We start from the raw sequence: 13,910 nt of genomic DNA, 5'->3' as shown, positions 1-13,910 counted from the left end.
GAGGAATTGGGAATATGGGATGGCATTTTTGCAAGAGGTAGGGTGGGAAGAGGTGTAATCCAGGTAGCTGTGGGAGTCGGTGGGTTTGTAAAAAATGTCAGTGTCAAGTCGGTCGTCATTAATGGAGATGGAGAGGTCCAGGAAGGGGAGGGAGGTGTCAGAGATGGTCCAGGTAAATTTAAGGTCAGGATGGAATGTGTTGGTGAAGTTGATGAATTGCTCAACCTCCTTGCGGGAGCACGAGGTGGCGCCAATGCAGTCATCAATGTAGCGGAGGAAGAGGTGGGGAGTGGTGCCGGTGTAAACCTAAGTCCTTACTGAAGGAACGTTACCTTGATGACCTATGAATGGGATTCACTGCCTCACAATGACACCACAGCTCCTGAAGCCCCAAGGGCGTTCCCTGCCTGTCCAGGACACCAGTCACCACAATGCCCACGCAGACTAATTGGCGCCAGGATGATTGAGATGAATGCTCACTGCACTTTGAAACTATCGCAGCTAGGATGCTGGACATTAGCATGCATTTCTGTAGATTAACTTGCCTCCTGTTGCCATTGTTAACTGACCGATACTGCCGGGCTAGCAACATTGTTGCTATCAACTGTGATTGTCTTGTAATTAATATCAATCTCTTGCAACCCAAGAAGAACTGACTGTACCTGAAGCTCGGGGAAGATGGCATTTGACTCAGCTGTGCAAAGTGTCCATTTTGCATACATGCAGTCATAGAGTCAAAGAGATGTACAGCATGGAAACAGACCCTTCGGTCCAACTCCTCCATGCTGACCAGCTATCCCAACCCAATCTAGTCCCACCTGCCAGCACCCAGCCCACATCCCTCCAAACCCTTCTTATTCATATACCCATCCAGATACTCTTTAAATGTTGCAATTGTACCAGCCTCCACCACTTCCTTTGGTAGCCCATTCTACACACGCACCACCCTCTGTCTGAAAAAGCAGCTCTTTAGATCTCTTTTATATCTTTCCCCTCTCACCCTAAACCTATGCCCTCTAGTTCTGGACTCCATCACCCCAGGGAAATGTTGAGAGTGTAGTGCTGGAAATGCAGGTCAGACAGCATCCAAGGAGCAGGAGAATCGATGATTTTGGCATAAGCCCTTCATCAGGATACTTCCTGACCCGCTGTGCTTTTCCAGCATTACACTCTTGACTCTGAGCTCCAGCATCTGCAGTCCCCACTTGCCCCAGGGAAAAGACCTTGCCTATTTACCCTATCCCTGCCCCTCATGATTTTATAAACCTCTATAAGGTCACCTCTCAGCCTCCGATGCTCTAGGGAAAACAGCCTAGCGTATTCAACCTTGCCCTATAGCTCAAATTTTCCAATTCTGGCCACATCCTTGTAAATCTCTTCTGAACCCTTTCAAGTTTCACAACATCCTTCTGATAGGAAGGAGCCCAGAATTGCACACAATATTTCAAAAGTGGCCTAACCAATGTCTTGCAACATAACCTTCCGACTCCTGTACTCAATATTCTGACCAATGAAGGAAAACATACCGAACACCTTCTTCACTATCCTATCTACCTGCGACTCTACTTTCAAAGTGCTATGAACTTGCACTCTAAGGTCTCTTTGTTCAGCTACACTCCCTAGAACCATATATTAAGTGTAAAAGTCCTGCTAAGATTTGCTTTCCCAAAATACAGCACCTCACATTTATCTAAATTAAACTCCATCTGCCATTCCTCAGCCCATTGGCCCATCTGATCAAGATCCCATTGTAATCCAAGGGAATCAGTCTCTCTTCCCATGATATCGTGAAATAAAGCAGTATAAGTCAATTTCACAAAATCCGTGTACGGGCTTTATTTATAACTGGACAATTCTCTGACAGACCTGAACCCAGGCCTCAAGGATCAGAGGCCGGGACACTACCACTGCACCACAAGAATGCTCCAGGGCTCAGGCAATGAGTTCCAGCTGAGCAGGCTATAGTCTGTTACCACAGGAACATATACTCAATGAGCTCCACAGGGAGATTGATTAGTCATTCCCCATGCACCTTGTCAGGTTTATCAGAAAAGGCAAAGCGATGCTGAGTTGAGAGACTACTGGGAAGAGAAAAAGGAAATACTGAGGAAATGAGGAGTGTGGAAGATGTCAAAGTGGTGGAAATTGCTAGTGAGAGCAGGAATAGATAACAGGTGATGGCAAAAGGGTCAGGAACTAGCATAAACGATCCGAGAAGAAGGAATAGCAGAATGGGGGGAAGAGGAGGAAAAGGGAGGGATGACTGAGGCAATGTATAGTAAAAACAAATGAACCAGTGAAATATTTGGAAAAGGGAAGAAAACATGAAAGATAGATAAGAGGGGCAACAAATTTGAAAGAGAATGGAAACAATAGGGGAACAGAATATAAATGTAGTGAGGAAATGTACAAACATAAAGGCATAAGAGATCATGTAATGTGAACATAAGGCTCCAGTTATGAGATAAGTAAAATAGCTGTTTTGTCTTTTCCTGTCATTGGTTAATCCTTATCCCAGTGGAGGACTCTGGCTGCAAAGAGGGGTAAGAATAATTTTGAAGAAGGAGCATTTTCAACAATAGCTTAGATCCTGCTCATTGGCAGGTATCAGGCTCATTAATTTCCAAAGACTCCAGCCTGTTGCTTTGCACAGTAGGGCAGGCAGGATGACACCAACTGCAAGTAGCACCGAATAAGTGACTGGCCAAACATCTCTAAAATCTCATTATCTTTTCAGATCTAATGAACAATACAAAGTTCAAGAACAACTATAGCTGGAACTCTTCAGATCTTACAACATGTGGAGATAATGCTGATATATTAAAGGACTCCTTCAGGTCTGCAGGCCGCTCAGGATTTAATCTGTGAAGAAAAAACATGTTTACACAAAATTCTCCTCATGATTTTGCATCTGATTAATTAGCTAGTCCAATATGTCCCTTATAGCAAGGGAAAGTAATCAGGTCTACCAAAAGTACTTCTTTCACAAATATATATCTGTCCTACATGGTGCCAACAACCTGAATGTGAATCTTCTTTGATACTCGTAATAACATTTAGTGAAAGTGACTATTCCCACATAGAGAGGCAAGTAAACTGTCTTTAATTCAAAAACTTTCCTTCATTCTTAGAAACCACATGAACAATTTCTACCTCTTGTGAATCTCTAATAGAGTTTTATGGCTCTTTCAAACAAAGCTAGTTTATAGCCTCTGTCTATGGAGGTAATGGTGGACACTCAGGCTGTACCCAGAAGACCAGCACTGGCACACTCATTGTTCACATTACAGCCATCCATCTGACTTTAAGATATCGGACAGCATTTAAATGAAAATAATTCCTGCTTGCTTTAATTACATTGATTTCAAAATTATTGCCAGCTTTTTCAATCAAGACTCGTTAATTTGTCTTATGTTTAACACTTGAATTTTCAAAAGCAAATATATTTCTAAACTACAAGTTGTCATGCAAAATAGATTGATTACGAACTAGATACTGGCAACAAGATTCTTTAGTTTATCATTAAATTGTTGTTATTATAATTTTCTGATTCTTTCAATATTGTTTTAAGTTTGGCAGTCCAGCATAGCACACCATTGAATCTCGGAAAAGAAAGTGGCCATTTGGTCATTTGCACATGTACCAGTAACTTTTGTGAGCTATCCTACTCCATAGGTCTGATGAAGAGTCATCCAGACTTGAAACTTTTAAGTTTCTGTCTCTCCATGTATGCTGTCTGACCTGCTGTGATCTCCAGAATTTTGAGGACACTCACCAGCTTTTCATTCATGACACTGGAATTTTTCTCCCCAAATATTGTTGCTGTTTCTTTTGAAAAATTGTTATTTAACCTACTTCCACCATCCCTCCAGGTAATGGACATCATAAGTTATTGCAAAATCTTTTTCCACATCTCTTTTCTGGTCCTTTTGCAAATTACTTTAATTGTGACCTTTGATAATTGGTCCTTGCACCAATAGAAACAGTTTCTTCCGAATTGAAGTATCACTCCTCCTCTATTTTGAACATTCTCCCATTTAAGTATTGTTTTGTTCTCTTTGCAGCAGTGAAAATTAATCTCTAGTCCTTCCCATTTGACTAGAATTCCTCTGGTTATGACCAACACTAGCTAAAGTGTCTCAGCTGAGATGTTACCAATGAAATCTTTAACACAAATTGTTTATTTTTGCACCCGATGCCTCTATTTCAGTTCTTCCACCACGTCTCATTACCACAGAAAATAATTCTGCCAAAGATAGTTCTGTATGTTTTTTTTACCTTTCTTTGTCTTCTGCAACCCAACCATGACCTAGAGATTCAGAGTCCACAGTATGGGCATATTGTTGTTTAATGTTACTTGGAAGCATGAAGAACTCCTTGCAGATGTCCATCACTTCAAATATCTGAGGAAAAATCATGTTTCAAATGTAATGAAATATGTTTTGCACCTTGGATCTATTAACATTAGGTTTTAATCAACAGTCCCTTTCTGTTCTTTCTTTTAGTTTATTATCCCTAATCCATTTTCAAAGATTGCCTAAATCAAGATGAGTGGGGGATGCAATATGAAGAGGAGGTTGTTTCTCATCACATATTTTCTTTGCATGTCATCTAGGCCAGCAACAGGACAATATTATTAGCTATAAAAGAATATGCAGTTGTACATTTTTTGACAATCAAGCAAGATCCTATGGAAGCAGAGAAGCAGAAAGATTTGGGATATATTATCTGAGAGAATGTTGAGCATCATTTCATAATGTCATATAGTATACTGGAGGAGTGAGAGGTGAGAATTGTTTGGTTTACAACTCATTATGGGAAGAGATTCCAATGGGCTAGGAACTCATGCAACCACTCAGAAAATGATGGCAATAGCCCTAATAACATCGAGGTGCAGGGACCTGAATAAATGAGAAACAATATCCACAAGAGTTGTGGAGGGTTCAATGTGCATGTTTTGAGACACATCTGGCAGACTGGCTACTGAATCATTCCCAATATCTAACAGGATTCTCTTCTCGTGAAGGCCTTTAAATGGAAAACATGGGCCAGATATATTCAGAAGTATTCAGAAATGTGCTCTCAGCATTCAGATGTCATTTACAATTGTAAATTGTTTTTTTAGTCAAAGACATTATCGGACATGGTTTATTCTTGAATAGTTCAACTTATTTCCTTTTACACTAATTTACATTTACATTATGTTATTGCACAAAAGAACAAAAAACACATACAGATTTCCCAAAGTATGCATTCACATTGCTGACAAGAACTGACACTAAGTTTGTAGAGAGTTTAAAGGACACACCTTTTGATCTTCAATTCCAGTGTTTTTCAGGTATACAAATCCAATGTCTGTTAAAGCCCTGATGACCTCTGTGGATATTCGCTCAATTTCAATGGCTGAAGGTTCATTTTTTCCTAAGCCAAACGAGCCAAAGTCAACTATTTCGATGCTCATTGTATTCCTACGATTTTGGCTTCTTTGGAGCTTTCAGTAGGCAAACACACAACATTACTGAAAGTGAAATGCAGAAATTTCCCTGCGTCTTTCCTTTCCCTCCTTCTGATAGTTCCACATCGTTTCCCCTTGTATTCATCTCCTTTCCCTTCTGCTTCTATCCCCTCTTTTATCTTAATCTCATCTCTCAGGAACCCCTCTCTTTCCCCAGTCACGCTTTTCATATTTCCTAAGAAAGAAAGGAGCAGGAGTAGGGGAGGTAAAAAAGACATTGAGAGTAGCGTGCATGAAGAGAGATATAGAGGGAAATGCAGCAACTGGATAGTAGAGCGGAAGGAACTTCAAAACCTGGAGTCACAAAGAAGTGGAAAGAAAATAGAAGAAATCAACTAGAGAAATGAGTTCTAGGAACGAACGAAAACAATTGAGGATTCTAAGAAAGGTCATGAAACCCAGCAGATAATGCGCTGGAAATTTATCCCTGTCATTGGAAAACAGGCTCAGTATTATATTGGAAGTTTTTATTAAATATGAGGATATATTGTATATCCCAAACGCCCACTCTGCCGCAGCTCTCCATAAAGGAATGGGGGCCGGTGGGACACAGGAGACTCAATGGGGTCTGCAAGGTGAGCAAGTCAGCAGCTCCTCTCGGAGAGGTGGGCTGTTGGAGAGACAGTGGTGAGAACAGGGATCCTCAGGACAGAACCCCCTTTGCACAAGGTTGGCTCTGGGTTCTATGGGTGACCCATCTGCCGCTTGTCAAATTCCGTCAATGTCGGACCAAGAGAAAAAGAATCTGTAAATTGGATCTTTGAAGTTTTGATTGTCGACTCGCCGCCCCTGGAAAACTTGTCTCGAGGTGGGAGACTATTGGGGAAGCGTCCCTACACGAATTTGTTTCTGTTTTCCTGGTCTTACACCAACAATCCCACACAAAGGATTTCATTGTAAGATTTTTGAGTATTTAACAATTATGAATTTTCTTATTCAATATTCAACGTTGAAACTGCATAAAGTTATCTTCAAACGTTAAGATTGCAGCGGACTTACCAGCTTGTTGTGTGTCCTTCGCCCTTTCCAACTGTGATGCTGAGAAGGCATGTATTACAAATGAGCAAATATTGTTCTGTACTGAGTGTGCTTCGATAACGTCACCTTTAAGGGCGACTTACATGGACGTAAAGATAAGTAGTTTGAAATGCACGTTTTATTTTGTTTTATTAAGCTGACGAGGATGCGAAATGTTATTGAAGAAAATGGCATTGAATACTGAACATAAGCAGCCCAAGGTTAGGTTTCTTACAGATGCAGATTCTCTGCAGAGGTCCAAATGTATATTGAGCTGCGTCAAACAATACAGGGATGAAATATAACCTAAAAATTCAACAACGTGCCTGTGAAATAGTTCACCACATTGTACCTTCCTGACTTGGAACTAGGCTTGGTGACTACTGTGGGAACAATTACACCATATTTGGGTAATCATTCCTGTATTAACTACACATCTGTTTGGGTTTCTGGACTTCTTTCCTCTCCTTCCTCTTTCTCCCACTCCACTGTTTACCCAACTGTTTATGCTGGAATATATTTGATACTCACCTGAGTGTGGCCTTTCTGCCATTAGTGATCTTGGGTCGACTCTGGAGATACTCACAGCCTTAGCTGCTGTACTCATTAACAATGCTTGATTTAACATCACTAGCCTAATCAATTGTAAGGGAAAAACTCAGAATAAAGAGTGAGAGTTTTAGTTTGAGTTTTGAGCAGTCTTTATATATGTTGATATAGTAGACATATATAAAGGGAGATATAGTAAACTAAGTCACCATGGAGTATAAGTCTCAAAGCAGAAGTGTTGAGATCAAATCCTGAAGAGGTTACTTAAAGCAGAATACATCCAAGTCACAAGTAACATTATGCTACTTAGATACAGGGACTGTGATGTGGATATTGGACTAGTGATGTTTTCGGTTCTTCAGAAAGCCATTTTTATTTTCTAACTATAAAGCAGTGCTTTGAGATTAATTATCTTTGATTTTGTGTTTGAAGGTGATGGTTTGGTTTACTCTAGATTACCTTCAATTGTTAATAAACTTCTATTTTATCATCAAAACAAAATCTGCAGCATTGCATGATAACATTTCAGCGAGAGACCATTTCACAAAAATGAAAACTTATCAAATTATGATATATCCAAGTTTGTGTCTGGGATCAGATTTGTCCAGTAGGATCATAACAAGTGGTGACTTGTCCATGACTTATGAATTCACTGGATTTAAGAAAGATTTGTCTCTTGTTGAAGTTATGGCTGCAGACTGTAAAGCAGCTGTATTGTTGTGAAGTTTATTGTACAAAATTTGTAAATGTTTTTGCATGTTCTAAATAATTGTGTAAAATATAACTGGATTATTTAAAAATTTCAACCAACAAACTTAGCAGCTAAGTTGAATGTAGAAGTAAAAGCAGGTGTGCAAAGATGAGGAGTTTCAAATGATTATACATTTGTCGATTTGGTGGGATGAAAACCTTTGAAAATTAAGATGTCTCCATTGGCATTAATTAAGAAACAGTTAGAAATGATATGGACTTGAATTTGGAGAGAGAAACACAAATTAAAAGACTTGACATTGAGGAAAAAGAAAATTGGAGGATAGTGGAGAGGAGAATGGAAGAGTTATAAAACTTGAAATGGAAAAAGAGGAAAAGTGAAAAGAATGAAATGTAATTGAAAAAGCACAAACTCCAAAGAGGTAGGGAAATTAAAGAACTTGAGTTAACAAATGAAAGTTTTCGATGAAAGAAGGAAGAAATAGATAGTAGCTCAGACTTGATAACTATTGCCCAATGGCTCTGACTTTCATCATTACAAGTGCTTTGAGAGGTTAATCATGGCACAAATCAACTCAAGCCTCCCAGGTTAACTTGATCCGTTATAATTTGCCAACCATAACAATATATCCAAGGCAGATGCCATCTCCCTAGCCCTAAACTTATCCTGAAATATCTGGATAACAAGATTACCTATATCAGACTCCTACTTATTGAATTTGGCTCCACTTCACCAACATAATTTCAACCAAACTCATCACCAAAGGCCTAGGACTTTGTTCCCTTCTTCACAAGTGGATACTTGACTTCCTGACCCCCTGACCCACAGACCACAATCAGAAATTATACGTGACAATATCTCCTCCAAGATAACCCTCAATGCCAATGCCCCACATGGCTTTCTACTCAACCCCTTACCATATCCCTTATATACTCATGACAATGTGGCCAAGTTCCATTCTAACTCTATTTACAAGGTTGCTGATGACACCACCAAAGTGGATCAGATCACAGACAATGATGAGACTGAGTACAGGAAAGAGGTGGAGAGCTTAATTGCATGGTGCAAAGACAGCAATCTCTCTCTCAATGTCAGCAAAACAAAGGAGCTGGTCCTTTGGACCGCTTATAGATTAAAGTTGATCTCTCTTTGCTCCTTCTCTGTAGCTGTAACATTATATTTTCCGTCTTGTTTTTCTGGTCTTATGTATGGTAATATTTGCATGGATAGAAACAAAAAAACTGCAGATGCTGGACTCCAAAGTAGACAGGCAAGAGGCTGGAAGAACACAGCAAGTATCAGGAGGTGGAGAAGTGGACATTTCGGGTGTAACCTTTCTTCTGGACTGGGCTTGGTGTAAGGGGAGCTGCAGATAAGGGGGATGGCGGGGACAGGGTAGTGAAGTGGGGATAGGTGAAGACAGGTAAGAGGGTAAGACCTGGTTGGTCAATGGGACGAATGAATCCGGTTGGTGGCAGGGAGCAGTGGAAGTGATGGGGAGGGGCTGGGAAGGGAGTTGGGAATGGGAAGGGAGGTTATTTTAAATTGGAGAACTCAATGTTGAGTCCTCCAGGCTGTAGGCCACCCAGGCAGAAGATGCATTGTGTCAATGGAGGAGGCCAAAGATGGTTATGTCAGAAAGGGGGTGGTTGGGGCAATTGAAGTGGGCAGTGAGAGGGAGGTCCGGTCAGCCCCTGTGGGCCCAGCTGAGATGCTTGGCGAACCGTTCCCTAAGTTTACGTTTGGTCTCCCTGATGTTGAGAAGACCACATCGGGAGCACCTGATGCAGTAAACTAAGTTGGAAGAGAGGCAGGTGAACCTCTGTCTCACCTGGATGGATTGTTTGGGGCCCTGGATGGAGATGAGGGGGCTAGTGTACCTAGTGAAAAAGATGTAAAACCTGTTGGTACACCACCCCCATTTAATTTAGCCAAGAATCTTCTCTTAGGACCTAAATTTCCTAAGAATGGTGTCAAAAGGTATTTTACCTCATTTGAGATAGCAGCTGGACAGAAGGAGTGCCTAAAAGAGATTTGGACCTTAATGTTTTGACAGGTACAAATATGACTCTACTCCTCTAACAAACTGGTGTACAATCTGTAGAGTATGGAATTGGCTCAGATGTTCAGAACATATATATCAAAACAAACCCCAATGAAAGACAGCTGAAACAAAATGGTCAAGGCACTCGCCTTTTTAATGAAAATGTTGACAGGCAAAACCTATTTATAAATGGCATGAAGGAGAGGAAGTTATCACAAGAAAAGTTTATAAAGTCACATTTTGATTTGAAACATACAAGTACATTATCAAACAACTGAACATTTATTTTTTAATTATAAATTCTGGAAAATGCTTCAAATTTGCTGTATTAATTCCTCCCTATTTGTTTGACTAAATACCTCCCCCATAGTCAAGCTCTTGGTTTTCTGAGACTAAAGCTAACAAGCAGTAAGTTAGAATCATTGAATCATAGAATCCCTACAGTGTGGAAACAGGCCTTTCAGAATTGTCTACTTCTTTCATTTAAGGCAATTAATGCCCCTTCACCCCTCAAAGTGTCCTCACAGAAGCTTGGATGAGACACAGAGCTCCACAAACTAAAAGACCAAAGTGTTAGTATGAAATCAAAAACTCATGTCCCCAATTGACCTTCAGAAATCATAGTTTAAATAGTCAGATTATTAGCTTTTATTAAAAATCTCATCAAATGCCCTTTTAATTTTGTGACTTCTATATAATCTTGAAGCCTCTCCTCACAATTGCCAATGCATTCACTCCTTAGATCAGGAGTGTGTTACATTTTATGCAAAGAATTCATACGGTCCTGTATGTACTGCAGAGCCAGGATGGGTGGATACTTCTGAGGTCCATTACAGCATGTGACCATCACATCATTGTCTGGACTAACAAAGAAAGCCAATGACTGTCTAGGTCTGCACATCTTGTCTTCAGACTTTGGAAGGACGACTCGGTGAACCTATAACAAAAGAGTAAACACTTACCCAAGTTAAATTGTGTGTTGTGAAGCAGAATTAAAGCAGAATTGCCGTCTTATTAGCAACTTTAACCAAACCAGGAATGGGGAAATGCAGCTGCTGACCAACCAAAGATTAAGTACACAGCTTCTGTTAAGCTAAACAGCAAAGGAATTCATTAATATGCAGGCAACTTATGTCTTTGTGGTACTTTGATTATCTTTCTCTCTCTCATTTTTAAAATTTCAGTAATCTAATTTGCTCACAAAATATGTTTGTCTACACATATAGTCACTGAAACTTTGCTGCGCAAAGAAACAAAACAAACATTGGACTTTGACTCTGTCCAGCACAGAAACCAAAGGCATTTCTTACTTGTACAAACACCATTTATACACTGTACCTGCTGCCCTGTCACCTGTTGGAAGCTTATTTTGTTGACTCGCTCCACATTTGTACAAAGTTGCAACAGCATTAGCCATTTAGTACTACAGGACTCATACTCATGACTATCCAGCAACTGCTTCCAATTGCAGAATTATATCAAATGTCAGTAACTGTCTTGCAGATTTGTGGCTGTTGTGTATGGTGAGTACCTGATATATTGAGAACTGCCAAGGAAATATGCTGTTCGATATGATCCACTAATCTTTAGGGCATAGAATCAACATACCAGCTGTAAAATTCATATACCTGCTACAACTTACTGGAGGATACTGCTGGATATTGAACCCCACTTGTTATGGACCACGTGAAACCCCTCAAAACATTTCAAGAAGGTAGCCCAGAACTAAATTTGCTAGTTGCTTTCAGCATAGATGAGCGTAAAGTGGATATTCCAGGAGTCACGCAGTTGGTCAACCCACTGAGTTTTAAACAAAACATAATTTATTTACAAGATTACCGAATGAAACATAAACAAAAGAGAAGAGAATACAGAATAACTTAACCTATCCAAAAACCAAAAAGATTATTGCAACCTAATGCTGCTGCTCCCAATACTTGCAACAATCCACATAAACACCCCTTGGCACTAATGGTAAATTCAAACACAGGGCCTTACAGGAGAGAAGTCCGAGAGAGATCAGCAGAGATCTGCTTTTTTGGGTCCAGCAGCCTTTTCAACACTCCTGCTGAAAACGAAACCAAACCAGAGAAAAACTGAGCTGGGAGAACTGTATTTCATTGTACAAGTATTTTTTTTTTCAAAACTTGAAAGCCAGTTACCTGAGACAATATCTTCTTAGCTAAAACCCTGCAAGTTAGACTTTTCAGAGTCTGTGTCTTTAATGATCCTTCTAAAACAAACGCGGACAGTATAATCTTTTTAAAGGAGCAGCTTTGTCATACCTCCCCCCTTAAAAATATAAACCATCAATATCCAAAGATGCCTTCATTTTTAAAACTCCTTAATCTTAAACTGTAAGTACTCCACAACACATATACATATTACATTGACTATAAACGTGCAAATATGCACAAAGACATTCCGTTTCAGTCCACTGTACACCTGCCACCGAACGCCTCCCTTTCTCATTTGAGGTTTGACAATGCATTGGCAATCATGTTTTCTCGACCTGCCACATGCACAGTTGTCAAACTGAATGGCTAGAACAACAAGTTCCATCTAAACAGTCTTGCATTTTTGTTCTTAAGTTTCTCTACAAACTTCAATGGGTTATGATCAATGTACATAGTGACTGTCTTATCCACGGGTCTGGTTACCATGGTTTCAGTTACCCGTGGTTACCACAACCCGAAAATATTGCTTGGAACTATCCAGAACCAGGGACCGGGGGGGTTGCCTAGAGGTAAATTTCAAATTTAAAGGAATGGGTTCACTACTATCTGTGATTTTGGGCATCCACGGTAGGTGTTGAAACATATCCCCCGTGGGTACTGGGGGGCCAACTGTATATGATTGTCACAGATACATTACTGATAACATAAATATTGAAATGGTAAAACGCCAACACCAAACTTAAAGTCTCCTTCTCAACTGTCGAATATTTCTGCTGATAAATGTTCAACTTCCCAGAGAAATATCCAATAGGTCTTTCTGTTTTCTCATTGTCTTCTTGCAAGAGCACAGCACCGACACCCACATCACTTGCATCGATATCCACCTTGAATGGCTTTGCGTAATTAGGTATGACTAATAGTGGGGCAGTGGTTAACACAGCTTTCTTGCTGTCAAATGCCTTCTGACTGTCCACTGTCCACTGAAAAATCTTGCATTTCTTTAGCAATTCAGTGAGTGGAGCAGCCACACTGCTGAAATTTGGTATGAATGTTTAATAAAACCCACTCAATCCCAGGAAACATAATACTGCTCTTTTTAGGCAAAAGTGAGGACTGCAGATGCTGGAAATTAGAGTCTAGATTAGAGTGATGCTGGAAAAGCACAGCAGGTCAGGCAACATCCCAGAAGCAGGAATATCGACGTTTCAGGGAAAGTCCTGATGAAGGGCTTTTGCCCGAAATGTAGATTTTCCTGCTCCTTGGATGCTATCTGACCTGCTGTGCTTTTCCTGCACCACTCTAATCTAGTACTGCTCTTTTTGTCAATGGTATGGGAAACTCCCCAGTTATCTTTATTTTTGCATCCCGTGGGGCCATTTGTCCATGTCCAATAATATGACCCAGGAAGGTGACTTGGGCTTTGGCAAATTCATATTTAGCCAGGTTTATCTCCCAGCCTGCCTTCCAAAGTCTATCGAACAAGTTGGAAATGTTCCTGCCATGTGTGACTAAAAATCACCAGGTCATCGATATATACGACACAGTTGGGTAATCTGGCAATGACCTCATTGGTTAGTCTCTGAAATATGGTTGGTGCATTTTTCATATTAAATAGCATGACCTCGTGCTCCCGCGAGGAGGTTGAGCAATTCATCAACTTCACCAACACATTCCACCCTGACCTTAAATTTACCTGGACCATCTCTGACACCTCCCTCCCCTTCCTGGACCTCTCCATCTCCATCAGTGACGACCGACTTGACACTGACATTTTCTACAAACCCACCGACTCCCACAGCTACCTGGATTACACCTCTTCCCACCCTATCTCTTGCAAAAATGCCATCCCATATCCCCAATTCCTCCGCCTCCGCCGTATCTGATCCCAGGAGGAGC

The 13,910-nt window shown here is 40.5% G+C and overlaps 2 protein-coding genes across 2 annotated transcripts in view; both read right to left on the bottom strand.

The window, feature by feature from the left end:
- The window catches only part of LOC122557771 (2-oxoglutarate-Fe(II) type oxidoreductase ppzD-like), a 22,666-nt gene extending 16,104 nt beyond the window's left edge, over positions 1-6,562 (bottom strand). The window contains exons 1-4 of the mRNA XM_043705769.1: positions 6,515-6,562; positions 5,309-5,491; positions 4,279-4,403; positions 2,796-2,862 (exon numbers count right to left, since the gene is read on the bottom strand). Of these exons, the coding sequence (XP_043561704.1) occupies positions 2,796-2,862; positions 4,279-4,403; positions 5,309-5,461 (345 nt within the window). The 5' untranslated portion in view covers positions 5,462-5,491; positions 6,515-6,562. The remainder of the gene's footprint in view (positions 1-2,795; positions 2,863-4,278; positions 4,404-5,308; positions 5,492-6,514) is intronic.
- A 3,416-nt stretch (positions 6,563-9,978) lies between these two features.
- LOC122557772 (2-oxoglutarate-Fe(II) type oxidoreductase ppzD-like) overlaps positions 9,979-13,910 on the bottom strand; it is a 26,562-nt gene continuing 22,630 nt past the window's right edge. Inside the window, exon 8 of the mRNA XM_043705771.1 lies at positions 9,979-10,774. Within this exon, the coding sequence (XP_043561706.1) occupies positions 10,592-10,774 (183 nt within the window). The 3' untranslated portion in view covers positions 9,979-10,591. The remainder of the gene's footprint in view (positions 10,775-13,910) is intronic.

This window comes from Chiloscyllium plagiosum, chromosome 16 (assembly GCF_004010195.1).
Source record: "Chiloscyllium plagiosum isolate BGI_BamShark_2017 chromosome 16, ASM401019v2, whole genome shotgun sequence".
NCBI lineage: Eukaryota > Metazoa > Chordata > Chondrichthyes > Orectolobiformes > Hemiscylliidae > Chiloscyllium > Chiloscyllium plagiosum.
The sequence above is the reverse complement of the archived record's forward strand: the minus strand, read 5'-3'. Positions and strand labels throughout refer to the sequence as shown.